This window comes from Schistocerca gregaria, chromosome X (genome assembly GCF_023897955.1).
Source record: "Schistocerca gregaria isolate iqSchGreg1 chromosome X, iqSchGreg1.2, whole genome shotgun sequence".
Lineage (NCBI taxonomy): Eukaryota > Metazoa > Arthropoda > Insecta > Orthoptera > Acrididae > Schistocerca > Schistocerca gregaria.
In genome coordinates, this window is record NC_064931.1 from 32778685 (window position 1) to 32805848 (window position 27164).

Here is a 27164-nt window from a genome sequence, read left to right on the forward strand (position 1 = left end):
CAACATGACTAAGAAACATACTAACTTGTGTTAGTGGTGCTAATCTAAATTAGAAATTTGCAGTATAGCGCAACTGCAGGTGCACTATCTAGGCTACATAATTTTGGCAGATGGTGTAAGACCAGACTCGTGATTACAGGACACCGAGTACAATTTTCCAGCACTGAGGAACATTAAAAATTGCAGATCATTTCCCAGTTTAAGAAATTACTATCATTGTTTCATAGAGAACTATGCAGCCGCCCTAAAACCTTTCACAAAATTACAGAAGAAGGGAACTCCTCTCGTCTGGACAGAAAACTGGGAGAGTGACAAGTTAAAACTGAAAAAATTCTTACAAGTTTATCAGTCTTTGCTTATCTGGATTTTGCACTAACTTTTATCTTGTTTTTGTTGTGTGATGCTAGCAACGTCGCTGTTAGTTGTATTTTGAGCCATTATTTTGAGCCATTGGCAGCTGTGAAGGCAGCCAAAAACATTTGTGTCATGTATGGGGATAATGACATTGAGCAGAGCACAAGAAGAAAATGCTTTTCGCGTGTTAAGGAGGAACATTTTGACATTAGTGACTCTTCATGTTCTGGAAGACCTTTGAGATTTAATGAAGATCGTTCAAATGCATTAATCCACAATGATCCATACCAGTGTAATTGAGAACTGGTAAATGTGATGAACTCTCTTGGTGGTCATCAATTGGCTCACGAACACCACACTGGTGATAAGGAATGGTGTCTTTATGCTAACATAAGGAAAAGAAAGGGATGATTGAGCCAAAACAATGCAGCAACTCCCTGTACAAAGACCCTGTGCACTTCCACAACAGATAATGTTATGCATCTGGTTGAACAGCATGGTGTGGCGTAGTATGAATTGCTTCCCTGCGGTGTAACCATCACTGCTGACATTTAATGTTAACACCTGAGACATCTTGCAGACGCAATCCATGAATGACTGGGAAGACTGCATGAAGTGATGCTACTTCACAATAATGTCCGCCGCCATTCTACTAGACTGACAGAAAACTCTATGCAGGAGTGGGATTGAGAAGTCATTCCACACCCACCTGATTCACCTAATCTTCCACCCACAATTTTCATCTTTTCAACTCTCTAGCTAATCTTCCAAGAAGTTTCTTTTCAGATGAAAATGTGCTCCAAACATGGCTCAAGACTTTTTGCCTCAGAACAACACGATTTCTACAGCCGCATAACAGTAAAGTTACCCCAGCATTGGCAGACTGCTGCAAATAGTGAAGGAGAATATATTATTGATGACTAAAGTCTCTGTTACATGCATATGTTGTGTTTATTAAACTTGCGAAAAAATGCTACAAAATTATACCCCAACCTAATAGCAGACTTCTATTCAATACATCCCATTGCGACACCCTGGGACCTGAATTTTGGTTCTACATGCAACTGAAAGAAACTCTGAATGCTACTATTGAACCATTCCTGTTATTGAGTCCACAATTTAAGTTCCCTCTCAGTATACATCCTACCTTACCAGTTCTTCCTGATAGTAACAACAATGAATTGTTCAAGTTCTCAGATTAGGTTATGACACAGGAGCACCAACATACTACTAGACAGCGTTGCCACCTATTTTACAGCATTCCACTGGCCCACTCTTTTACTTAACATAATTGTTCCCGAAGTGACTTCCGCACTGCTTGCTGTTCTGATACTAGAGCTAGACTATATTCAGCTGTTTCACACACAAGTTATGTAGTAGGATGTGTACAGCCATCCCAGCTGATCGCGTGCCTTGGTCAAGTTACAGTGGATTGTGATGTGAAGTGTAAAAGTTAATGACTTCTATTTCTCTGCAGTCATTGACTGCTTTCTTTAATTAAACTACTATTTTGCATTTGCCTATTGAAAAGCTTACTTTCGTTACTGTGATTACCATTAACTGTTGATTTTATTTGTTCATTTGATACTGTTTTATTGTCATGACTTATTTTTACAATCTTTCTGTCGAGTTTTACTGAACTTAATTATCTTGGTTTTTCAATCACATAAATTTGGGTTCAAGGAATCACCCTTGAGGTGTTTATTGCAAATGATTTATTATTTATTTATAAGACATGCAAATGCAATGAGAAGCATCATGCATTGCTGTTGTAATTTTATACTTTTGTTAGTTGAAGCTATTTAATTTCATATGTTATTCTAGTGGATGCTCAGAAAGTGGTTGATTTGGTGTCTTCTGCTTATTAATATATTTTCAGTTTTACAACTTTTCTTTAGTCAGTTACATAGTTACAACATCGCTCAGAGGAAATAACCAGTGGTGGCAATGAACTCGAAATAAATTTTACTTACAATGCTTCCACCATCCCTGAATACAGTTAAAACAAACTGTTGTGTTTTAAAATTCTGTTCCATGATTTTGATCTATCTTACAATTGCATTTTTTCTGGCAATGTATATTACTAAAGCTACAGCATCTCTTACATGAACTAACAAGGGTGGTGCTGTATAAAATTTTTATGTTGAATTGTCTTTTCTAAGTCATTCATCCTTTTCACAGTCTCAGAAGTGGTTTCTTTAATTTCTTCCACTTCTGCCTCATTCTTGAAACTTCATTCCTGGAAAAACTGAGCACAATAACTGTTTATTTCAGCTTTCCCCTGTTTACACTCAACAGCTTGGGCTTCAAAGTTCTTATCCAAGCACCCTACCTTTTTATTTATAGCATTTATATAATTTTCCTTGTTTTACGGGTATTTCAAGTTTAACTTTTTTGACTATTTGTGAAACTTTATTTTTTAATTTCCAAAAATCTTTATTTACCTCCAACTTCATCTCAGATATTTTTCTAACTCAGTTTCCCAGTCCTGTTTAAATTCTTTCCATTTTTGTTCTATCTTTCTGCCCACTTCTTTTTGTGATTCTCTAACAGTTTTTGCTGCTTTCTTCTCCCCTCACTCGATTTCATTAATAGTAATTCAAACATACCTTCTGCTCCCCTTTTTGGATTATTTCTTTTTTAATACCTAGTTCTGATTTAATAACTAGCCCTTTTTCCATAGTTCTCTCAATAGGGTCCATTTCTTTTTCTCCCACTTCTTCGCTTCCCCATTTTTGGAAACTTGCCACATGTTCATCCTCTATAGTTGTGATATTTCTGATCCAAAACAGACAAAAATAAAGTATACCACCCACTAAAGTTCAAAATTAGACCCAAAACAATGCAAGATTTCAACAAGCCAGCACTGAATAGACTACTTTCGTTTTATAGTCGCCGTATTTAACAGAGCCAACTCTGAAAAGATTTAACTATCAAATTTTGACCACAAATGTGCCTAAATATCTCTCTCACAAATGTAAAGAAATAAAATTTAATGATTTTAGACCTGGAAGAATTTAGTAAACCAAACTCAGAGTTCCAGAATGTAAACATACATTCCTGTCATTGTACAGCTGCAAAATTTCAAATTTCCACTGTCTTTATAGCTTGCTCAATGAGATATAATCAGCCTTATTCTGACTGGTTGGAGGTTGTAAACTAATGGTAGATGCGACAGCTAACACATTTTACCAAATACAACATAAAAAAGTCACAGCTCACCCACACATACATCTAAGCACATCCCCCAAAAGATAAATGTGAAGACACATACCATAGCAACCAAAATATAAAGAAAGAAACAAAGTAAGCAAACAGTAGTGGTAGGGAAATAATAGTATGGCAGCAAATGACAACATGAAACTCTGAATCCACACACTATAAAACTATGTCTACTCAAGAAACACTCATTTCATGAAGTTCATCATAAATGAAATTACATTAAGATGATTACACTGCTTTTCAAGTATTTATGGAGAGAGATGTTTTTGGCAGTGTATGTTGCTTATATGTGTGAGAGAAGTAAAGTGCAATGTTGTCAGTAGCTAGGCGGTGCCAGCAACAAAATCATAGTAGGCCCATCTGTGGTAAAATGCAACTCTTACAGTCTCTCATCTGGCGCATGATCCACTTGGCAGTTATATTATTCCTCTGTCACATTCATTTGGGGACAGGCTGGTCACAAGCAAATGTTACTATGTAAATTGAAGGTTTTATATGTAAATATACATTTTTACAGTTAAATACATTGGTTTTGAAAGAGTGCAATATTGAGCTCAGCTCACAGATCACCTAGTTACAGTTGGACATTCTTAGCTGTTTTTATAGGAACTGTTAATGATTTAATGTGTGTGAAACCTCATTAAGCTGCAAACAAAAAATCTTTGAACACATTAGTTTCTGCAAGTCACACCACAGACACCAATTCAGTCCAACAGACAAAAATTACTGCTCACTCAAATGTTGCATTGTCAATTCAGTTTACAGTACTGCACAAGATTCGTACTATACAAAACAGTTTAACACTTTCTTTTCACAATGCCTATGTCAATATTATGACCATGCCATTTTTAGAACATAAATGTTTAGCAGTATCTGGCATATGTTTCTATCCAATAGGAACCTGACCTGTTACTGCACACATGAGCACACACACCCGCACTGTCTTTCACTATTGAAGTCTCTCTACTGATATGGCTCTCAATCTCCCTGTTCTTATTGCTGTTTCCTTTTACACATTACATTTTTAAATACACAGTTTTTCATAAAATTAAAATTATAGCATACCCAAAACAATAAAAAAGATATGTATAAAGTGAAAAGAAGAGAAAAAAATAACACTTACAATTAGCAGTGCCTTCACAAGTCCTAGAACACTGTGGACCCCAGTAGCATCACAGGCCTTTTTATATATAATGTAATTTCTGTGGGAGAGCCTCTTGTATAGGGCCCTGAGCAGCATCAGATTGTCAACAGCGTATCACTACCTAGAGAACCTGCACTGAGATCGCCTGGGAAGTTTCCTTGTCTATAATAACCACAGTAGGTGGTGGACCATTCATGTTTTTTTCTACACAGCTTGTTAAGATCATCGTTCTGAAACTACTAGGGCTTGTTTGATTCTTCCATGGTTTGAGGTATAGATGCAGTATCACAAGCCCTAGATGTTGCTGAATCCAGTGCCCACTAGGAGAAGGGGCAGTTGTAGGACTCGCATTGTTGGGTCTTAAATGTAACTTACCTTTCTCCAGATGATGTTTGGAGATACCAATCTATCAGTACGGCTGTTATACATGGCTGACTATATTTACCAGAAATTCACTTGATGGTTTTTTTTATACTTGTAAAAAAATAAATTGAACAGCTGATAGAATCAAGGAACACTCAACAGAACATTTTGCTGCTCTCTTTGATCATTCACTGTGCTTTTTGCCTTCACAGTTCAAAAGGTTGCAAGGTTTCCTTCAATGGGTCAGCATGTAAACTGTCTCCGAGTCACACACCTGAACTAGGTTGTGGAGCAGCACTCTTAGTTCTACCAAGGAATATGCTGCCTCGTAAGTGACCTGAGGACTCCGAGATGAATCAATCTGCAGCATGGTGCATCACACTTCGATGTGTCCACCCAGTCCTGGAAGTTATCTGTATGTTCAAGAACAGCAAGCTGGCAATACAAAGTCTAGACCACTTTCCTGATTGTCAATCTTAGTGGCTTTCTTTCAAATACTACTCCGTCTGGTAGAGGGATATAGGACAGGAAGTGATCACTGGAATGAAGATCCTCAGCAACTTACAACCAAGCAGAATGGCAAAGTCTGGAGTCTATGGTTGAGGATGACCCTGTAACAATACTGAGATGGATGTGACTCAGTGTTGAGGGACACGGCTCCTGAATCATCATAAGTTTCTCTACTGCATGACCCCTGGAGTAGGTCAATGATGAACCTCATAGCACACTGTGTACATCTGCATCATCAAGGAAGAGGAATGGACAGAGCAAGTGTTATAATAGCAATATGGGATAAATAGTATAAAGTCTCTTGCAGTGGTACTGTACACAGAAAGAGAATACAATTTTCCTGTATGGACTGTGGACTGTAGGAACAACTGCTTCGAGATCTGTAACAAAGGAGCACCAGAAGGGCCGTTTCTATTAGTTACAAAGACTGCCACACCATATCCTTCTGGCCCTGCCCCAGTATGAGCAGACAACACACACTGTCAGATACAGGAAAAATTAGGGTGATTCTGTAGTCTAATGGACAGGACAGAGTGCATGCATGCTACTAATCCTACAAGATGCACGTCTCCTTTCTATATGAATAATCATTTATGATTATTATTTGAACTAAAGGGGAGAGTAAGTTAGAGCATTACTTACAGCAAAACACATGGCAATAAAATACAGTTTTAATCAGTGCTTAAAACAGCTAATGATGAAGCAATGCATTCAATTATGAAAGCAATGCATTCAATTATGAAATGACTAAGTCCTTTGATAACTGAAACTGTAAAATTGCATTAACTTTCCGTACATGAGGTTCATAGTTATGTAAAATTTTGCAAAAAGATATCACAGTTGCCTTTCACTGTAAATTATTTTATTTGTATAACTCACTATTGCAGTTTCATGCATGTGGACGTTATCAAGGGGTACACTGCACAACACAAAAAAATAAAGCAATCTTCTCTAGTATGACATTCACAAGCTTGATTATGTCACGTACATTGATCACATTTTCATCATGCCATTCTTCTTTTAACACAATAATGCAAACTTCCTGTGTGTCACGACATGTAACGTTTAAAATTGTGTCACATATAAAATGGACAAATCCTCAAACTGTCTTCCACTCTGTTTATGAGGATGAACATATTCTGTATCACACCATGTGTTCTGTTATTCAAGTTTTCTTTTAGAGACTTTAAAGCTAGATCCAGTCCTCTTAACTTTGTGAGTGGTGGTCTTCTCTGGCAACTCATACAAACTGTTTTCCACAACCAACATCCACTCCCTCAGCAATATAGTATATCTTACAGTAATGAAGCCTTTTTTTGTTTTGTTTTTATGGAGTTTGAATAATCTTTGTGATCTGGAAAGTTAATTTAAGATTCTAAATTTTCTGTAACACACGACATTTGAACAGTCACTGAAAGAATTCCATGGTTTACAGTTATAGAGGACAGGTGGCTCTACCCATTCCTCAGATTGGGAATCTCGGATTCACCAAACTCAGCCAGTGAAGACAGATCCCTGAGATGTTCAGTATTTAATACCACCCAGGCAATTTTTTTCGCTCAGTTCACCACCATTTGCAGGTGAGAGAAAGTTATTTGCTTACACCAGCATAATAAAATTTGCTTTTTTTACAATGCTGACTGTTCTGAAACCTACCTAACGACTTTTTGATAGTCAAGAGAGACAAATTTCTGGATGATCTACAGCATATTCACCTGATCAAATCACTCAGTTGTGTGTTTCTCCTAGATTTATCTAGTATATGTGTGGTTCCTATTTTCTCCTGTATTTGGAGTCGACATTCATTTCTACCTTGAGCAATAAATGTGCTCTTCCATACCACACAATATACTTTTCAGCCATATAAATCTGCAGCTCTACAAAAAGTGTATTATGAAAATACCATCTATGAAATATTAAAAACAATCTGAGAACATCAGAGATGAATCTAGTTGGTGACAAATTTTTTTATAAACAGAATACCTCTCAAGCTCCTAGTCTGTGTTACAACAATTAGGTACAACAACACAAGCACTTTTGTCATGCAACAACAAATGTTTGGAATTCAAAATTGAGTGCCTGTTTTGGACTTTAAACTGTATCCTTGCCTATTTGCAGACAACATTCTTACCAAATGAGCAATCCAGAAGCAAATTGTGATCTGTCTCTCAGTTTCTATGTGACAGAACTTTTCTCTGATCTTACAAACTTCACAAAAGCACACAGTTTAAATTGTCAATAATTTTCATAACAGTGTACACTCCATATAGAACAAATTCCATTCTGATAACACATTTGTACAATAGCTACATTAGACTAAAATATAACTTACAAAATTCAGTTTCATTACAAGGAGGCAACCTGAGACTACAATGAGTAATTTACAAAAAATTGAAGGGAACAAACTGCACAGACCAAATTTATAAGTAATGACTCAAATAAGGGACTTTTTTTCATAGTATACTGTGATAATTACAGGTATTCATACAGGATGACAATTATTGAACAATATGAAATAAAATCATAGCTTCTGAACAGTTTTAGTTAGAACATTCAAACTGCACGGTTGGCCATGGGGCATGATGGGAATTAGTATGTGCATGTACGGTTTGGTTTAGCAACGAAGCCCACTTTCATTTGGATGGGTTTTGTCAATAAGCAAAACTGGCACATTTGGGGGACTGAAAATCCACATTGCGTCATTGAGAATTCTCTTCACCCTCAATGGGTGACTGTGTGGTGTGCAATGTCCACTCACGGAATAATTGGCATGATATTTCTTGATGGCACGGTGACTACCAAATGGTACGTAAAGGTTTTGGAAGATGATTTCATTCCCATTATCCAAAGTGACACTAATTTCGACAAGATGTGGTTATGCAAGACGGAGCTTGATCCCATCAAAGCAGGAGAATGTTTGACGTCCTGGAGGAGCACTTTTGGGGCCCCATTCTGGCTCTGGGGTACCAAGAGGCCACGAGCATAGGCCTCGATTAGCCATCATATTCTCCGGATCTGAACACACGCAACTCCTTTTTAGGGGGCTATGTTAACGACAAGGTCTACAGCAATAATGGCAAAACCATCACTGAGCTGAAAACAGCCATTCGTGAAGATATTGACAGCATCTGTGTTCTGACATTCAGCCCGTCATGCAGAATTTCGCTATTTGTCTGCACTACATCATCGCCAATAATGGCAGACATATTGAACATGTCATACCTAAACCAGAATATCTGTAGTGATGTTAACATGTTGAATAAAGTGTGTTCACATGATAGTTTGTAACTAATTTACATTTTCTTTATATAGTTCAAAAATTGTCATCTTGAACAAAAGCAATCAATATCGAGATGTTATGAACTGCCTGACAAAAATGTGAAGCACCCAGAAGGCAAGTAAGAAATGAAATTTCATGGAATGGTTTGAGAGAGTATGTAATGTTATTTCACTTATTACAAAACTGAGTCAAATTTACAAAGACGTTGGCAGTGTGACCAGATATATCAATATGATGTTGCATGCCCTCTGGCCTGGATGCATGCAATTATTCATTTGGGAAGGGTGTCATAATGCTGTTGTAGCCTTCCTGAGGCAGGTTGGTCAACAACTGTTGCAACTGGTCCTCAATATCCTGGATACTGGCACTGGGACAGAGTTGACATCCAGCTGATCCCATGTATCGTCTACTGGAAACAGTTCTGGGCATCTTGCTAGCCACAGAGGTAACACACAAGGACACAAGATGTCCATGATGTACTGTTGTGCCATCAGAGTTCCTTCAATCACCACCAGCCACAACCTGAAGTCATACCCAATGGTTCCTCACATTGTGTCTACAAAACATTGGAAGCACGGGATCTCTCTCCGGGTCACTGCCATTCTCACCAATGATGCTCGCCCAGGGTAATATAGATCCACAATCCAGTGCTGAACACAATACCACTCATTAGTATATGCTACCCAGTCATGGCACCACTCCAAACACAGGCATTTAAGTTAATGGTAGCCTACACACAGGGCAATAATTCCATAGTCCGGCTGCTGCTAGTCTCCAATCAACAGTTTGAGGTAACATATGGAAGGCACAGATGTGAAGAGTTTACAACGTTCTCGGTGCACAATACGGTGTTCTTTCCTAGTGGCGGTCAGACACGGTTGACTGGGACCTGGATGACGAGTATGCCTGCCATCACACTCCCATGCAGTCCAACACTGGGCCACTCTCATGTCCAAATCCATCACAAATCTGGATATTGCACAATTCTACCAGCTGAGTAAATGGTGACATATATTGATGCTCCATTCAAACTTTGTCAAGTGCTGGTAATGCCATCTCACATGAGTACATGGCATCTCCATATCCTTCACAGTGATCACTCAACATCTGATGCTGTTCACGCCCCCTTATATACCCTATCAGGACTGGTAATGACACTAAAGACACAACATTAATGCCCTCTGGTGACCATTCTGTCTGTAACAGAAAATTTAACCTCCAATTATTTACATACCCTCCAATGGTGTGTGTGTGTGTGTGTGTGTGTGTGTGTGTGTGTGTGTGTGTGTGTGTGTGTGTGTGTGTGTGTGCGCGCGCGCGCGCGCACACACACAAAGCCATACTGACATCCAATCAATTCTTGAGAGTACTTCACTTGTTTGTCAGGCAGCATATAACCAAGTCGCTGCACATTTCTGTTAATAGTGAACTTCCAGTCAAAGAAATTAAATACGATATTGAAAAGGTGTCTTACTTTTCTTGTTTGGTTTTCTTATTGAACGATGGACAGGTTTGTGGCCAGGCAATGGCACTGGTGGAGCTGGCCTGTGGGGCACTCTGTCAGAAGCTTGCCTCTTCAGAACAGGTGATACACGGCACTGATTGTTCACTGTTTAATACAAATAGCAAATATTAGAATCTAGATTTAGAAATCAGTAAGGAACAAAAAAAAGATACTGTCCTAATGAAAAAACATGCAAAATTATATTCACATTACAAAGGACTGTAGTTTTAAAACTTCCTGTAAAATTAAAACTGTTTGCCAGACCAGTACTCGAACCTGGAACCTTTGCCTTTTGTGGGTAAGTGATTTACAGACTTAGCTATCTGAGCACAAACCACAAATCGCTGGGTCACGAGTCACACACTGATAGCTCAGTCCACAGAGCACTTGCCAATAAAAGGCAAAGGTCCCAGGTTTGAGTCCTGATCTGGCACAGTTTTAATCTACCAGGAAGTTTCAAATCAGTGCACACACTGCTGCAAAGTGACAGCTCCTTCTGGATACTGCAGTTTCGTCTACAACAGATTACATCAAATAAAGTGTCAACCTTACGTGGTACAACAGAAAAATACTTCAAGTTACAGACTAGTGTCTTATTTGATTTATGGTCACCCTTTAACTATGTTGAGATTTTATATCCATTTTAAATATTTTGTGTAGTGAGATGAATAAATATTTTTCCTGAAGAAAATCACATTGTCATGTAAGAAAGTTGGTAACAAACTCTAAAATTAACATTGTCTTGCAGAAGTAAATAAATAAATAAATAATAATTTGCCTCCTCAACTAAGCACAAAATGGTGCTTAGTTGATAAGGTAATAAGAGCAGAAGCCTTCAGGTAGAAAAGCTGGTCAAAAACTTATCAACTTCAACATCTTATAAGCTGCTGAAAACAACATTGTTCTCTTGGCATTCACAAAAATTTCTGTTAGGAAACCAAAGAAAGCTCTACCTCCACCCCAGGTTCAAACGAAGTTCCATACCTATACAGAAAAAATAGCTAAACGAAAACAAAATGACCATAAGAACAGGTGATTTAATATTGTAAACACCTCACCATTTTCCACACATCCAAATGGCAACCTGCCCAACTGATACAAGATCATATTTCTCATAGTGGTCGTGTGGCCTACGTACAGTACAGTGAAAACAGTAAGTTGGTCACCCTGACACCTGATCCCTGGGGTTGTAAAATATTAATTGCTTGCAATCTAGACTGAAAACTATACACAATAAATGCTTTGTTACCACTGCTTCCACATCAGAGAATCCATCAAAAATTTTGATGTGAAATAAGGGGTGAAAGTTAGAGTACTGATTTGAGAAACTCTCACACAAAATTAGAGACGTCATTATTGCTGCATTTGGCCATAAACAGAAAGAAACACAAGAAAAAGAATAACACATACTCAAATTTCATGAATAATATAAAAATAAGAGTCATGAAATCAATGCTTCAATCTTAGGACTGTTGTGAGGCCCTTCTACTGCAGGGGAGTGATGTTTACAAATGTGCACCTTTCTAAGACAGTGCAGGGCCAGTATTGTACATGACTTGTTTATATCTTTCAGATAACAGTAATTGGTATTAAGACTTGGATATGAAACATAAGACAATAAAATTCTAAACAGCATGTGGTACTGCAAAATAACATGAGATCTGAGGACTGGCCCAGGTAGTTCAGTTCAAACAGAGATAAAACAGATCGCACAATATGCTACGCAAATTAAACACTAAAGCACTGAAGAAAAAGAAGAAGAAGAAGAAGAAGATTGGAATTTTGATTAATAAAATGAAATTAACAAACAAGTAAAACTGAAAACAAAGTGAAAAAAATTTACACCAAACTGGACTGCAAAAAACAAGAAACATGGGGGGAGCAATTAAAAAATAAAGACAGAAATGTGAGAAACTATAAAAGGTTTTATGAAGGAAAAAAAAAACACCCCAGAAAGTAAAAGGGAATAAAAAAGATGTATTAAAGAGCAGCATTAGCAAATGAAGTGAATTAAGAACCAGTGAAAAATAAAGAGAAACCATACTGGTGCAACTGTAAAATTATGAACAAAAATAAAACCGAAATTGACACCATGATACACCAAGAATAAAAAGAAAGGCTACACCTTTTTTTTAACTCACCACATTTTGTACTGAAATGTCCTCCTTTGAAAACTAAAAAGAATGAAAGAGATAAACAAAATGTTATTAAATGCAGAATTGGTTGGTATTTCTGCTACAAACATCTATACTTTTGTATTGTGTACTCCTCTTACTAAGATTATCAATTAATAAGAACTTCTTAGATATATCACCACTGCTATCAATCACAATTAAGTTTTCAGAGAGTACACACGAGTTCACTTGGCTCAGTACTTGCATTCATGGAACACATTAATTATACACCATGTGATCAAAATTGTCCAGACACCTGGCTGAAAATGACTTACAAGTATGTGACACCCTCCACTGGTAATGCTGGAATTCAATATAGTGTTGGCCCATCTTTAGCCTTGATGACAGCTTCCACTCTTGCAGGCATATGTTCAATCAGGTGCTGGAAGGTTTCTTGGGGAATGGCAGCCCATTCTTCATGGAGTGCTGCACTGAGGAGAGGTATCAATGTTGGTCGGTGAGGCCTGGCACGAAGTCAGCATTCCAAAACATCCCAAAGGTGTTCTACAGGATTCAGATCCTGACACTGTGCAGGCCAGTCCATTACAGGGATGCTATTGTCATGTAACCACTCTGCCACAGGCCGTACATTATGAACAGGTGCTTGATCGTGTTAAAAGATGCAATCACCATCCCCAAATTCCTCTTCAACAGTGGGATGCAAGGAGCAGCTTTAAACATCAATATAGGCTGGTGCTGTGATAGTGACATGCAAAACAACAAGGGGTGCAAGCCCCCTTCATGAAAAACATGAACTCACCATAACACCACAACCTCCGAATTTTACAGTTGGCACTACATACGCTGGCAGATGACGTTCACCGAGCATTCACCATACCCACACCCTGCCATCGGATCGCCACATGGTGTACCGTGATTCGTCACTCCACACAACATTTTTCCACTGTTCAATCATCAAATCTTTACGCTCCTAACACAAAGAGAGGTGTTGTTTGGCATTTGCCAGCGTGACGTGTGGCTTATGAGCAGCCGCTCGACCATGAAATCCAAGTTTTCTTACATCCCATTAACTGTCATAGTACTTGCAGTGGATCCTGATGCATTTTGGAATTCCTGTGTGATGGTCTGTATAGATGTCTGCCTGTTACACATTACGACCCTCTTCAACTGTCAGCGTTCTCTGTCAGTCAACAGACAAGGTCAGCCCACACAATTTTGTGCTGTATGTGTCCCTTCAAGTTTCCACTTCACTGTCACATTGGAAACAATGGACCTAGGAATGTTTAGGAGTGTGTAAATCTCATGTACAAACATCTGACACCCAATTACCAAATCACGTTCGAAGTTCACGAGTTCCGCAGAGCACCCCATTCTGCTCTCTCACAATGTCTAATGACTACTGAGGTTGCTGATATTGAGTACCTGGCAGTAGGTGGCAGCACAATACACCTAATATGAAAAATGTATGTTTTGGGGGGTGTCCAGATACCTTTGATCACATAGTGTATAAGCTTTGGTTAGGAGGAAAGCCACAACTGAACTTCACCAACCGATTCAGTTGTAAATAGTTTCACTGGTTCAGAGTCACAAGAGGTTTCAGGCAATTGTACACTCATCTTCAGATGTACAAGAACCATGAGGTGTGTGGCTGCCACACACTGATAACACTAGGCTGCAGGCAGCACACATAAAGCAGAGATACATGAATTCTGTATCTTGCCTTCATGTGCAGCGGTCACCTGCCCCCAGCCTATTGTTCAAACTGTGCAGTCGCCACATGTTTCACTATTCTTGTACACCTGGAGATGGGCTTATAACCGTTTAAAACCAGTCGTGATTATACTATTTATACATCATTATTTGACTCTATCATTAACTACAGTTGCATCATCACATAGTGTTAAATTAAATACATACTGGGCAAGATTCTACACAACCAAACTTACCATTCCTTCAATGTTGCCAGTCAGTAAAGAAGACACATTGTTTTTGATGTATTTTAAATCCTGTGCTATTGTCAATAATCTTAGTGAAGAAAAAGGAGTATATAAATCCTTCTGTCAATACTCAATGGAGCTTTATCAGTAACAAGACTTGTATATCAACAAGAGCAGATTATTATTTGGAACCTTTATGTACACATGCAGTTCAACATCCTACACAAAGATGATTGTCATGTTATCACTTCTCAATAAATCTGTATGCAATGGCCTGATCTGTATGCATAGTTTGTCCCTCAAACATATTACACCTTAAATGTCGGCCATCTGTTCTGCCCACATTGACAACTCTGCTTGTATTTTGAAAGAATGGAGCATTAGTATTTCATGTCTACATCAACACATTCTGTCTAGATAAGCATCATTAAATTTTTGTGCAGCTCGATGGACTGACTGCAGAATATTAGTAAGCACACTGTAGGCAAAGGTTTCTGAATGTTTCATAATAAATCATTTGTCTAAAAACATAATATTCATAAAGACATTCTCATTGCATCTAGTTAAATTCAGGGAAAAGCCAATTTGAGTAACACTCCAAGATCGTTTTAAAGGGCAATTTTGTGCAACTTTTTCACATAAATTATGTTAGTACTGCATAATGCCACAACCAGTAAATATAAATAATGTAACAAACATTATCAGAACTCACCATCATTGTACGTGTTCCAAGTAACTTCTCTTCTTCTCGCATCAAATCGAGAATCACTTTGTTCTTGGAGCATGGTAGTTTGCGTTTCTGATGGTTCTTCAGCTAAATACACTGGACTGTGCCTTATGGCCTCATCCTGAGCTACTGCAATATTCTCAGTTATCGGGCACTCAGAATCTGCAACACTTCTATTACTATAATTCATTTTTGAACTCCATGTGTATGAATTTTGAAGAGTTTCCAGATTTTTGGAAATTAGATCATCAATGCTGTTATTCTTCCACTTATCATGATAACCAAAACTTTCAAGAGTTCTTCTCTTATTTAAGTCTGTTTTGTCAGGAAATGGCACATCAGTTAAGTTTTTTCTGAAGCCAGCGTCACCTGCAACTGACAGTCTACGATTACTGCCTTCTGTGAATTTATTTGGCACTGTGTATGATGCTAAATAAGTACGTGGGCAAAGGCCTGAACTTCCATAACAATTTTTTACTTCACACCAGTCTTGATTAGGTTGCTGAAGAACACAAACAACTTCACCTTGCTTTACAGTCAGATCACTATCCATCTGTGCATCAAAATTAAACAATACCACAGCAAATGAATTTGGTGGAAGTATGTCATGTTTCTTCCTCATTTCCACATTTTCAACTTCATGAAGTACAGTTCTGTCATTACTCACTGAAAATTCAGACTGGGGCTGACAATCTACAATGATATTCACATAACTGGATGGAAATATCCCCTTTCTACCATCAATTTTTCCTTCTATCCAATCTTTGCTCACATGTCTGACAAGACTCACTATTTCACCTTCATGAAAACTTAGTTCATTGTCAAATTGGGCATAAAAGGGGTACAGTGTTACACCATAAGGACAAATATCAACTTCCATGTGTTGAACATCACGAGTCGATGACACTTCTGAACTATACGTATGAGTAACTGGAGCACTGTTGCTGGTAAATACAGATGGCATATTTTTCCTAAAATAATCGTCATCTAAAATGTTCATCACATCCAAGTTGTCTAGGTCTGCTTTGACACGTTCTGTGCTAGTTACATATTCATTCTGTGATCCTTCATTTGACGATTGCGCTCCAAGAGTGTTAACAGCTGGTTTTCTAATATCCGTGCAATTAAATGTGGCACTATTAACAATAAGGGATTGGTTCTGAATATTTGTATGTTCACCATCCATCACATCAGTGGCATCTTTTAGTAAAGTGACGTAAGCTGCGGGAAAAATTCCAATTCTGTCCCCGCAGCAACCCCTAAAATGAAATTTAAAAAAATACATAGTATGAATGAATAAACTCTTTGAGACTGCAAATATTACAGGTAAAATGACAACAGTATCATCAGAAAACTGTAATAGGATAACAAACATTTACTAATAAAAAATGAATGCTTATCTGTCAGAACCAAACATTACTTTTATAAAAGCTCATAGACAATAAAAGGAAAGATGAGGGTTTGCACTACAATAATTGAGAGAAACTTAATTCAACTAAATGCAAAAAGACAGAATAGCAAGATGTAATTATACACCGTACCCCATTTACATTTTTGTTTCCAATCCGCTCAGTGTTTCAATCCCAGACTGATAGTTATGAATTACTTGTTCTTTTTCCCTCTGAAGTTTCTTTTGTATTAAACACAAAGAAGAAATATGTCATACTGATTACTCATGATTAAGTGTTTCAATTCATGTGTTATTAGTGACCTCTTCTTTTTGATGAGAAGCTTTTGTTTATTTTGTTTGTGCTACAGCGTTTCAAAATTTTGGTCTACTAAATGTCAGGAGAAATTAGTACATTATCTCAAGTGTGACACCATATGTCTCACAGACAGCATGCATGATGTTTCTGTTTGTTTCTTTCAGTTATAACTGCCATTGTGGTGTTCGTTTACATTATATCTAGTTCTAGTACGTGCCACAGTGGAGGTGTTTGATTTTTGTGGTTGGTTGATATCTGATTTGTCATATGTGTTAGTTTTGTATATATTGGCATATGGTATTTGTTAGGAATTACTGTCATTGTGGAGACTGTTCCTAGTATTGGTGGAGTTTATCATGCCTGTTCCCCTTCCTCATAAACACATTCAGAGAAAGAGGAAATTGTTGAGTTCCAATCTCAATTAATATTGTTTCTCTGTTGAATTTATGTAGTGACAAAAGACAATTAATATTGTCTTTTGAAATGACAAAGGCTCATTGGGGAAAGGCGAGGCAAGATAAATGTAGCTATTTAATGGACTATCACCTGTGACCACCACTATAACTAGGGATGTGTTTATGTGGCATTGTCCGCCCCGATAGCTGAATGGTCAGCACAGTGGTCTGTCACACCAAGGGGCCCGGGTTCAATTCCCCGTTGGATCAGAGATTTTCTCCGCTCAGGGACTGGGTGTCGTGTTGTTCTCATTATCATTTCATTATCACAAGTGGAAGGAAACGGGAAACCACCGCTAGAATAACTTCCCTAGAAGGTCACGTGGTGGACCTCTCTGACGAGGCTTCTCTCATGACAGGACCTGCCGCAAGGCAGAACACAAAGTTTTTTACGTGGCATTGCCAGTGCAATCACTTGTAATGATCAATTAGAAAATGTACATTGTTTGATAAAATTTTATATTTGTGTTATTCATTTTGTTTACTGCAGAGTTTATTGTTTACATCTCATGATGTGAGCGTCAGTACCAAGTCTGCAAGTGACTGGTTTTCTTTTTGTGTGGAGGTTTGCAGTGCTGTAATTGCAGTAATAATAGGTGCACAATTGTGGGGTGGGGGATTGCAGAAGTTGATTAGTCTTGTTTTGATCAGACTAAATATCATGCTGGTAAACTTGCAGTTGGGTTCGGATTTTTGCTTTTGTTGTTTCTGGTAACAGTCAAGGGGCCATGGTGTTAAAACTCAAGGTGGAAAGGGATGTTGCCCTTCCATCAGGCATTATTAAAGAATACATAGAGGAGAGAAAAAACATTCATTCTTTCGGTCTGTTTTGGTTTTTAGGATGCAAGAACAACTAGCGTCATACATGCCCATGTCAGAACCTTAGAACATGAAGGAAAAAAAGTAGTTAAAAATTAGTACATGTTAAGCCTGACCAATGGAAGGAGAGACAGCTAAAAACAAGGACTTGAAGAAAGGTCCATAAAATACACAACAGAGAAATGGAGGTCCTGAACTAAGGATTAAATGTCCTTCATCATATTGCTACTATGGATCAAAAGTAAAACGTGGTTGACAGCCCGCACGTCGTTCACTAAAACGCTGATAACTTGGACAGCAAATACAAACAGGAATGTAAGTGGTTAAAAAAAAGGGAATTCCATCAGGAAATGGCAGACCATCAAAGGTTGACCACAATGAGCACAAAGTGGTGAGGGAGCACCACTTAACAAACGATGATGGCTAAAAAGACAGTGTCTGATAAGCAACCTAACTAAAATGATCTCATGGTGAGAGGGCCGAGGGGAGGTTGTCCAAGCCACTGGGAGAGGCTTAATAACACAGAGCTTGTTCCCATGAACGGAGGACCAGTGGTGATGCCAAAGTGAGAACACCTGTTGACAGACGGCAACACAGAGATCATCGGAGGGAATGGAAGAACTAGCGGGCTGAAGTACAAGGACTGCAGCCTTGGCAGCATCATCATCATCATCATCATCAATGGCCTCATTTCCTGTCAGACTGATGTGACCAGGAACCCATGTAAACATCACAGTGGCTCCAACAAGAGTGAGCAAGTGACAGCTTTCCTGGACCCGTTGCACTAAGGGATGGATGGTGTACAGTACACGGAGGCTCTGAAGGGCACAGAGTGTCAGAGCAGATGACGCAATTGAAAAGCCTGTGTTGTCAGATGTAATGCGTGGCCTGACAGGGTGAAAAGGCCTGCTGCAAATACTGAGCAGTGTTCCAAAAGCTGATGCTGAAAAACGTCAGTGCCAATGACGAAGGTGCTCCGGACACTATGGACAGAGAGGATGGGGTAGTGTGCTTGGAAAGCAAATGAAGGTCAACGTGAACACAGGCCACTGCACAAAACCAAGATGGTGAAGGGTTCATACCCATCTGGAAGCTCCAGTACTTGGCTGTGATACAAGTGCATCTACAGAGTGGCAGGTTAAGTTTTTTTCCTTTTCTATGTTTTCCACATAGTATATTTCTTAAATTTTGTGTGTGTTTCTCTGTTTAAGAGTGTTAATCTTGTGTTTTTGTAAATGTAAATATTCATTCAGTCTTTAGCGCAATTGCTGCTCACTGAACAGCCAGTGACATAGCTCTTTAATGCATCAGCATCCATTGGTGACACGTCAGGAGAGTAGCAAGTCGCAAGGATTGTCTGCTTTTATAGTTCACTTTTTCAGTTAGTCTGGCTAGGTTGGGTAGTACATGAACATGCTGTGTGCGGATGCAGGAGGAGCTGGCTGCAGTTCATGAACAGCTGACTGTACTGGTGGCTATAGTCAGTCACCTTCAGGCTGCTGCCTCAGCGTGTAGCAGTGGTGGCGAACCTGGTGCGTCACATGGGACACACCTCAGGTGCCACATGTTTTGCCCACAGGCTCTGCTTTTGAGGCACCTCCTAGTGCAGCTGATGCGGTGGATCTGCTCTCACAGCAAAGTGAGTGAAGCATATTAACGTTTTCATGTCGCTCGAGGTGGAGGGCCAATGGTGGAGACTGCCCACCTGGGCTCGCCCATCCACCTTGTGAGTGGATGAGTGGACAGGTGGCCGTTCCTTCAGCAGGGTACTAGCAGGCCCAGAGGGCAAGGGGTTTAATGGTTGTTGGGAGCTCCAATGTTAGGCGCATTATGGAGCCCCTTAGGCAGGTAGCATTCAGGGCTGGAAAGAAAGCCAAAGTGCATTAGGTATGTCTATCAAGGGGCCTCATCCGAGATGTGAAGGTGGCCTTGCCAGCAGCTATCAAGTGTGCAGGATGCAATCGTCTGCAAGTTGTGGCTCATGTCAGCACCAATGATGCCTGTTGCATGGGTTCTGAGGCAATCCTCAGTTCTTACAGGTGGCTGGTGGAGGTGGTAGTGAAGACTGCTGGCCTCACCCGCAGGATACAAGCAAAGTTCGCAATCTGCATCATCATTCCCAGAGTTGATCAGGTCTTTTGGTTTGGAGCCGAGTGGAGGGTTTCAACCAAAGGCTTCACCAACTCTGTGATGGTCTTGGCTGCAGGTTTCTGACCTACTTTATCATGTGGAAGTTTGCAGAACTTACCTTGCTAGGTCAGGGTTGCACTACACAAAGGAAGCAGCTACTCGGGTAGCAAAGTACTTGTGGAGTGCACATGAGGGTTTTTTAGGCTAGGCAGTAGTTTGAGGTGCTCTGTTGAACACTTGCCAGTCAATTCACAGCAAGGGAAGTCAAACAGCATTCAAAATAAACACACTTCAACTGTCACAATTTTATAAGTAAACTGTCCAAGTATTCGTAATAAAGTTGCCGAATTTGCAGCCCTCCTGGAAAATTCTCACACTCAAATTATCTTTGGGACTGATAGCTGGCTAAAACCCAATGTGGAAAGCTCCGAGATATTTAGCAAGCCATGGAGCGTATATCGGAAAGACAGATTAGAGGCCATAGGAGGGGGAGTGTTCATTGCAGTTGACAAAAATATTCTCTCTACTTAGGTCGAAGTTGAGTGTAATAGTGAAGTCGTCTGATCGCATATAACAGGTGTACGTGAAACTAAGTTAATTGCTGGATGTTTTTACCAGCCAACCAATTTCGCTGTGGCAGTTCTAGAGTCATTCAAAGAAAGTCTATGGTAAATAGTGTATAAATACTCAGATCATGCAATATAAGTTGGAGGCAACTTCAACCTACCAAGTATAGACTGGGACGTCTATGGGTTCATTGCAAGGGGGTACAGACAGACAGACAGTCATGCAAGATACTTTTGAAAATGTCTTCTGAAAACTGCCTTCATCTGCTAGCTCGGCAGCCCACACGCAGTTGAAATATCTTAGACCTTGTAGCTCCAAATAGGTTGGACCTTATCGACAACGTCAGTGTAGAAATGGCGATTAGCGATCATGGTGTCATCATAGCAACTACGATTATGAAACTTAATAAATCACTCAAGAAGGCTAGGAGACTGTTTCTGCTAGACAGAGCAGATAAGCAGTTATCAATATCTTACTTAGACAGTGAATTGGCATCACTTAGTACCAGTAAGATGGATGTAGAGGAATTATGGGCAAAGTTTAAGGAGACAGTAAATCATGGTCTGGAGAGTTACGTGCCTAGTTAGTGGATAGAGGATAGGAAAGACCTACCATGGTTTAATAACGAAATTTGTAATATGCTGAGAAAGCAGAGGCTGTTGCGCTCTAAGATCAAAAGGGGATGCACAAATGATGACAAGCAAACAGAGATTCATGCATCTGTGAAAACATCTACACGTGAAGCATGCAGCAATTACCACCGTCACACCTTAGCAAAAGATCTGGCAGAGAATGCAAGACAATTCTGGTCATATGTAAAATTGCTAAGCGGGTCAAAGGCTTCCATTCAGTTCCTTGCTGACTAGTCTGGTGTGGCAGTTGAAGATAGCAAAATGAAAAAACTAAGTTTTAAATTTCACATTCAAGAAATCGTTCACACAGGAGAAACATACAAACATACTGCCATTTGACCATTGGACAGACCCCCATATGGACGACATAGAAATAAACCTATCTGGCACAGAAAAGCAATTTAGAGCTTTGAAAACAAATAAATCAACAGGTCCGGATGGAATCCCAGTTTGATTTTACAAAGAGTACTCTACAGCATTGGCCCTTTACCTACCTTACATTTATCATGAATCTCTCACCCAGTGTAAAGTGTCAAGTGACTGGAAAAAAGTGCAGGTGACTCCAGTATACAAGAAAGGTAAAAAAATGGACACACAAAATTACAGACCAATATCCGTAACTTTTGTTTGCTGCAGAATCATTGAACACATTCTCAATTCAAATATAATAAACTTTCTTGAGGCTAAGCAGCTTCTGTCCATGAATCAGCATGGTTTTAGAAAGCATTGTTCATATGAAACTCAGCTTGCCCTTTTCCCACATATACACTGAGAACTATGGGTGCAGGGCAACAGGCATATCCCATATTTCCAGATTTCTGGAAAGCATGTAACATGGTGACCACTTGCAGGCTGTTGACAAAGATACAAGCATATGAAATAAGTCCTCAGCTATGTAAGTGGCTCGAACACTTCTTAAATAATAAAACCCAGTGTGGTGTCCTCAACAGCAAGAGTTCATCAGACAAGGGTATCATCAGGTGTGAACCAGGGAGGTGTGATTGGACCATTGTTGTTCTCTATATACACGAATGATTTGGCAGACAGGGTGGGCAGCAATCTGGGGTTGTTTGCTGATGATGACATGGTGTACAGTAAGATGTCGAAGTTGAGTAATGTAGGAAGATACATGACAACTCCGACAAAATTTCCAGTTGGTGTGATGAATGGCAGCTAGCCCTAAATGTGGAAAAAATGTACGTTAATGCAGATGAGTAGGAATAACAAACCTGTAATGTTCCGATACAGTATTACTAGTGTCCAGCTAGACACAGCCAAGTCATTTACATACCTAGGCATAACGCTGCACAGCGATATGAGGTGAAGTGAGCATGTGAAAACTGTTGTAGGGAAGGAAAATGTCAACTCTGGTTTATTGGTAGAATTTTAGGAAAGAGTGGTTCACCTATGAAGGAGACTGCATACAGGATGCTGGAGCGATCTATTCTTGAGTACTGCTCGAGTGTTGGGGACCAGTAACAGGTGGGATTGAAGGAAGACATCAAAGCAATTCAGAGGCGGTCCGTTAGATTTGTTACTGGTAGGTTCGAACAACATGTATGTGCTATGGAGATGCTTTGGGAACTCAAATGGGAATTCCTGGAGGGAAGGCAGTGTTCTTTTTCGAAAAGACTATTAAGAAAATTTAGAAAACTGGCATTTGAAACTGACTGTTGAACGATTCTACTGCTGCCAACATACATCACTCTTAAGGACCATGAAGATAAGATACAAGAAATTACGGCTCATAGAGGCCTAGAGACAATTGTTTTTCCCTCGCTCTATTTGCAGGTGGAACAGGAGGGGAAATTACAAGTAGTGATACAGGGTACCCTCCGCCACACACCTTTTGGTGGCTCGTGGAGTATCTATGTAGATGTAGGAAAAGGCAGGCAACATGAAGTTCAGCCACCAGAGCAAGAGCCGAAAACAAACTTCAGGAGGTAACAAAGGAGAGATGTGCCCCATACTGGTGATCAAATGAGTCATCGAAGAAGGAGGTGTAGGATGAGTGGCCAGGCATAGCGGACAAATGGCATATGTATTTGCTGAGGAGAAAGTCACAGTGATAATTCGGCAGGTTCTGCATACAGACTATCAACTGGGCTAGTGTAAAAGGTGCCAGTGGCCAAACAGAAGCCACAATAGAGGATAGCATTGAGATGGCATAAGAGGGGCGGAGATACAGATGCATAAACGGAACATCCTCAGTCGGGTTTTGAATGGACAAGGGACTGATACAAATGGAGAAGTGTGGTTCGATCTGCTACCCAGGAAGTACCACTGAGGGACCGCTTACAGTGGGCGGCCAGGTAAGGCACATGGGAAGACCAAGAAAGTTTCAAATTGAGTATGAGCCACAGGAATTGTGTAGTTTCAACAGACAGAAGAGCAGTAGGCCCAAGATGTAAACATGGCAGAAGAAACGAATTGCACCACCAGAAATTCATACAAATGGTTTTGTCAGTGGGAAAGCGAAAGCCATTGTCAATGCTCCTTGAGTAAAAATGGACGAGGCATTGCTAAAGATGCTGCTGAAGGAGACAAATCTATGAACAACTGCAATAGATTGCAAAATCGTTAACAAAAAGGGAGCCGGAGAGGCCTGGTGAGATACAGGCCATTATAGGGTTAATGGTGATAACAAATAGGACGACGCTCACGGCAGAACCCTGAGGCTCGCCATTTTCCTGAATAAAAGTGTCCGACAAGGCAGAACCCACATGTACCTTGAAAACTCGGTCTTTTAAAAATTCCTGAAGGAAATTGGGCATGCAGCCACGGAAGCCCCACATGTAGAGAGTACAGAGGATACTAGTCCTCCAGCATGTGTCGTAGGCTTCCTCCAAATCAAAAAACATGGCCACAGTCTGGTATTTCCACAGCAAATCATTCATGACACGGGTGGACGAAGTTATGAGCTGGCCAACTGCAGAACAGCGCATTTGAAATCCACACTGTGCAGTGGCTAGTAAATTGTGAGACTCAAGCCACCATACCAGCTGGACATGAATCACACTTTGCATGAATATTTATTTTGGTTGGAAGGCTGCTTACGGGGGATTGGAGGGTTTAAATTATTATCATATTGTTGTTAATAATCATGTGGCGTTTAAGAATTTCAAACCTGACGTACGCACAAAAACCAGCAGTACATATATCATAGCTGTAGAAATATACCACTAGTGTACCATCTAATGTTTTGGTACAGCCAAAATTAGAGCAATGAAATAAATCATTCATTCAGAAATTGTGGCTGGTTGCAGTTTATTCTTTAGTAATATCATATACCTCAGTAAGTTTTAATCTGGTTACTGGTGCATCAGTTTCTCTCAGCAACATCGGAAAGTATTTTCAACTAGACTCTCCACCTATGCTTCCAGCTCATAGAAGGTAGTTAATTGTGCCAACAAGAAATTCCCAGGTATGTAGTCCTAACAGCAATATAAATGGAAGTGAGGAACATTATAACTTTACTAGTATTAGCATCACACATAATGGGCAACACACCAATTTACCTGATAAAAAGATGAGATTTTTCCCCAAATTCCTCATTCAAAATATACAGTGTCACCTTACATTCGCACATGAAAATCTTGCTGCTGAGGTCAAAGCTTTCATATTGTGTAATAGATTAGCAGAGAGATCATCTTACATTTACTGTTGAAGCCCCACTCCAATTATTTTCCTCTAGAATGAAGCAGCAACAAGCATTGGACCAGCTACAGAGTTATGCCATTACACCTTCTCCTCCTCCTCCTTCCTGGCCTTGTCCCATGCCCTCAAGGGGTTTGGCATGTTATCTTTGGATTTGCCAATGTTACTGGTAGAGGGTGGCCGGATGTCCGTCCGTCTGTCCTTCCTTCCTTCCTTCCTTCCTTCCTTCCTTCCTTCCTCCACCCCTTCCCCTTCTCCTCCCCCCTCCATGGGACAGAAATTTTTAACCCCATGTGTCTGTATCTAATGTTATCCACTACTAAATTGTGATTATGTTTGCTAAACGTCTATGAATTGTATAACTAAGGTGGGACGTGAATACCAGCCCTGTCTTCATCTAGTCAGATGTGGGAAACTGCCTAAAAACCAAATATAGGCCGGCCAGGACACCAGCCCTCACTGTTAATCTGCTGGGCAAATTCGATCAGGAGCTAGTGTGTCTCCCTGAATCCCAAAAGCAGTATGCTAACATAACTATCCAGGCAGGTTAGTGGCACCACTAGATCATTTCTGGGAAATAACTGGCTTACAGTTGTAGATGTCTTATGTAATTTCCTTTTTGTGGTCTACATGGTATTAACAACAGCCACAACTGTAATCAGAGCCCTAACAAAAATGTATTTATAGTCATTGCAGTGTGGTTATCAACAAGTCACACTTAGGTCCGTCACACATGTAGCCATGTTTCAGGGACAAAATTATGGACATCCAGTATCCCAGCTTTGGAAGCAAAGGCCAGATCAGAAATTCCTCATGGTCAAGGCTGTGGGAAATCAACTGATATGGCAAAAGAAACAGTTGCTGTCATGTCAGCACACCAGTGAGTGCTCACAGCCACATCCCCAACTATAAAAACTGAAGGTAGGGTGGTAACTGCTGCAGCACCTGTTTACAACAGTTGTGAACTCTTACAGGTTATCCTTTGGCAGCACCTGTCCCAGACATAGATCTCTCTGGATGCTACAGTTCCACAAGGGTTTTCTAGTCCCACTAATTTGTTAAGTCTCAATATTGTAAAGATGAATATTTCTATGCTGTTACATTTTGATCTACAAAACATATGATTTATCTATGCCATAAATATATTCAATCACTCTTTTCTAATCTAAATTATTTTATTTCCCTCCAAGTGTGTTCAGTTTTGAATCGAGTCTTCAAGAAAATAATACCTTGGCAAAGAGGTGGAAAGGTTGCCAAATGACTATGTACCAGCTTAGCTGTAAAGGTATATTAACATTTTCCCTTTAGAGATTTGGACACATCATGGAAAACCAAGAACATGGCTCCATATTCTCATTTCTACCATAATTACACTAAACAGTGTAATGTATTCTCATCTGAGAATTGCCGAGTATTTTAATTTTATACTTACCTATACCAATCCTTATCAATAACTTCAGTAACAGTCAATATTTCTCCTTCGTACAAATCTATCTCCTCCTCTAGCTGAGCTTTCATACTCATCTTCACTTTTGCTGTCATATTTAAAACTTTAGGTTTACATTTCACCTAGAAAAAAAGTGACAGCTTCTGAAATATTCATAACAACAACAACTTACATAAAATATGGGTATGCACACACACACACACACACACACACACACACACACACACACACACACACACACACACAGAGTAATACCTACTTGGTAAATTGTAATTTTTCCTCCAAAAATGTGACATTTCATAGAGATTTATGGGTTTTTGTAAATCCAACAATTTGTTCTAAAGGTTTTTAAATACAATAGAAGGAAAATCTTCAGATCTACCTTCCTGCCATCTGATAACCAGGACACATTTTCATACATGAATTGTTACCTGTTATTTGCAGTACAGTCACAGAGCTCAAGTCTCTCCTAGAAAGCAAATGTGGAACATATATCAGAAAGACAGGTCTGACTTTCAGGAGAAGGAGAGTTTATAGTGATGAGCAGAAGCATTAGGTCTAGCATGGTCCAGAAT

At 39.6% G+C, this 27164-nt stretch overlaps 1 protein-coding gene across 2 annotated transcripts in view; it reads right to left on the reverse strand.

Annotated features, from left to right (window-relative positions):
• The window catches only part of LOC126299570 (dynamin-binding protein-like), a 226270-nt gene that overhangs the window by 183736 nt on the left and 15370 nt on the right, over positions 1–27164 (reverse strand). Inside the window, exons 4-7 of one of the 2 annotated variants that reach the window (XM_049991569.1) lie at positions 26575–26711; positions 15162–16435; positions 12519–12551; positions 10348–10482 (exon numbers count right to left, since the gene is read on the reverse strand). In XM_049991569.1, the coding sequence (XP_049847526.1) occupies positions 10348–10482; positions 12519–12551; positions 15162–16435; positions 26575–26711 (1579 nt within the window). The remainder of the gene's footprint in view (positions 1–10347; positions 10483–12518; positions 12552–15161; positions 16436–26574; positions 26712–27164) is intronic. The other variant, XM_049991570.1, reaches the window with a different exon arrangement.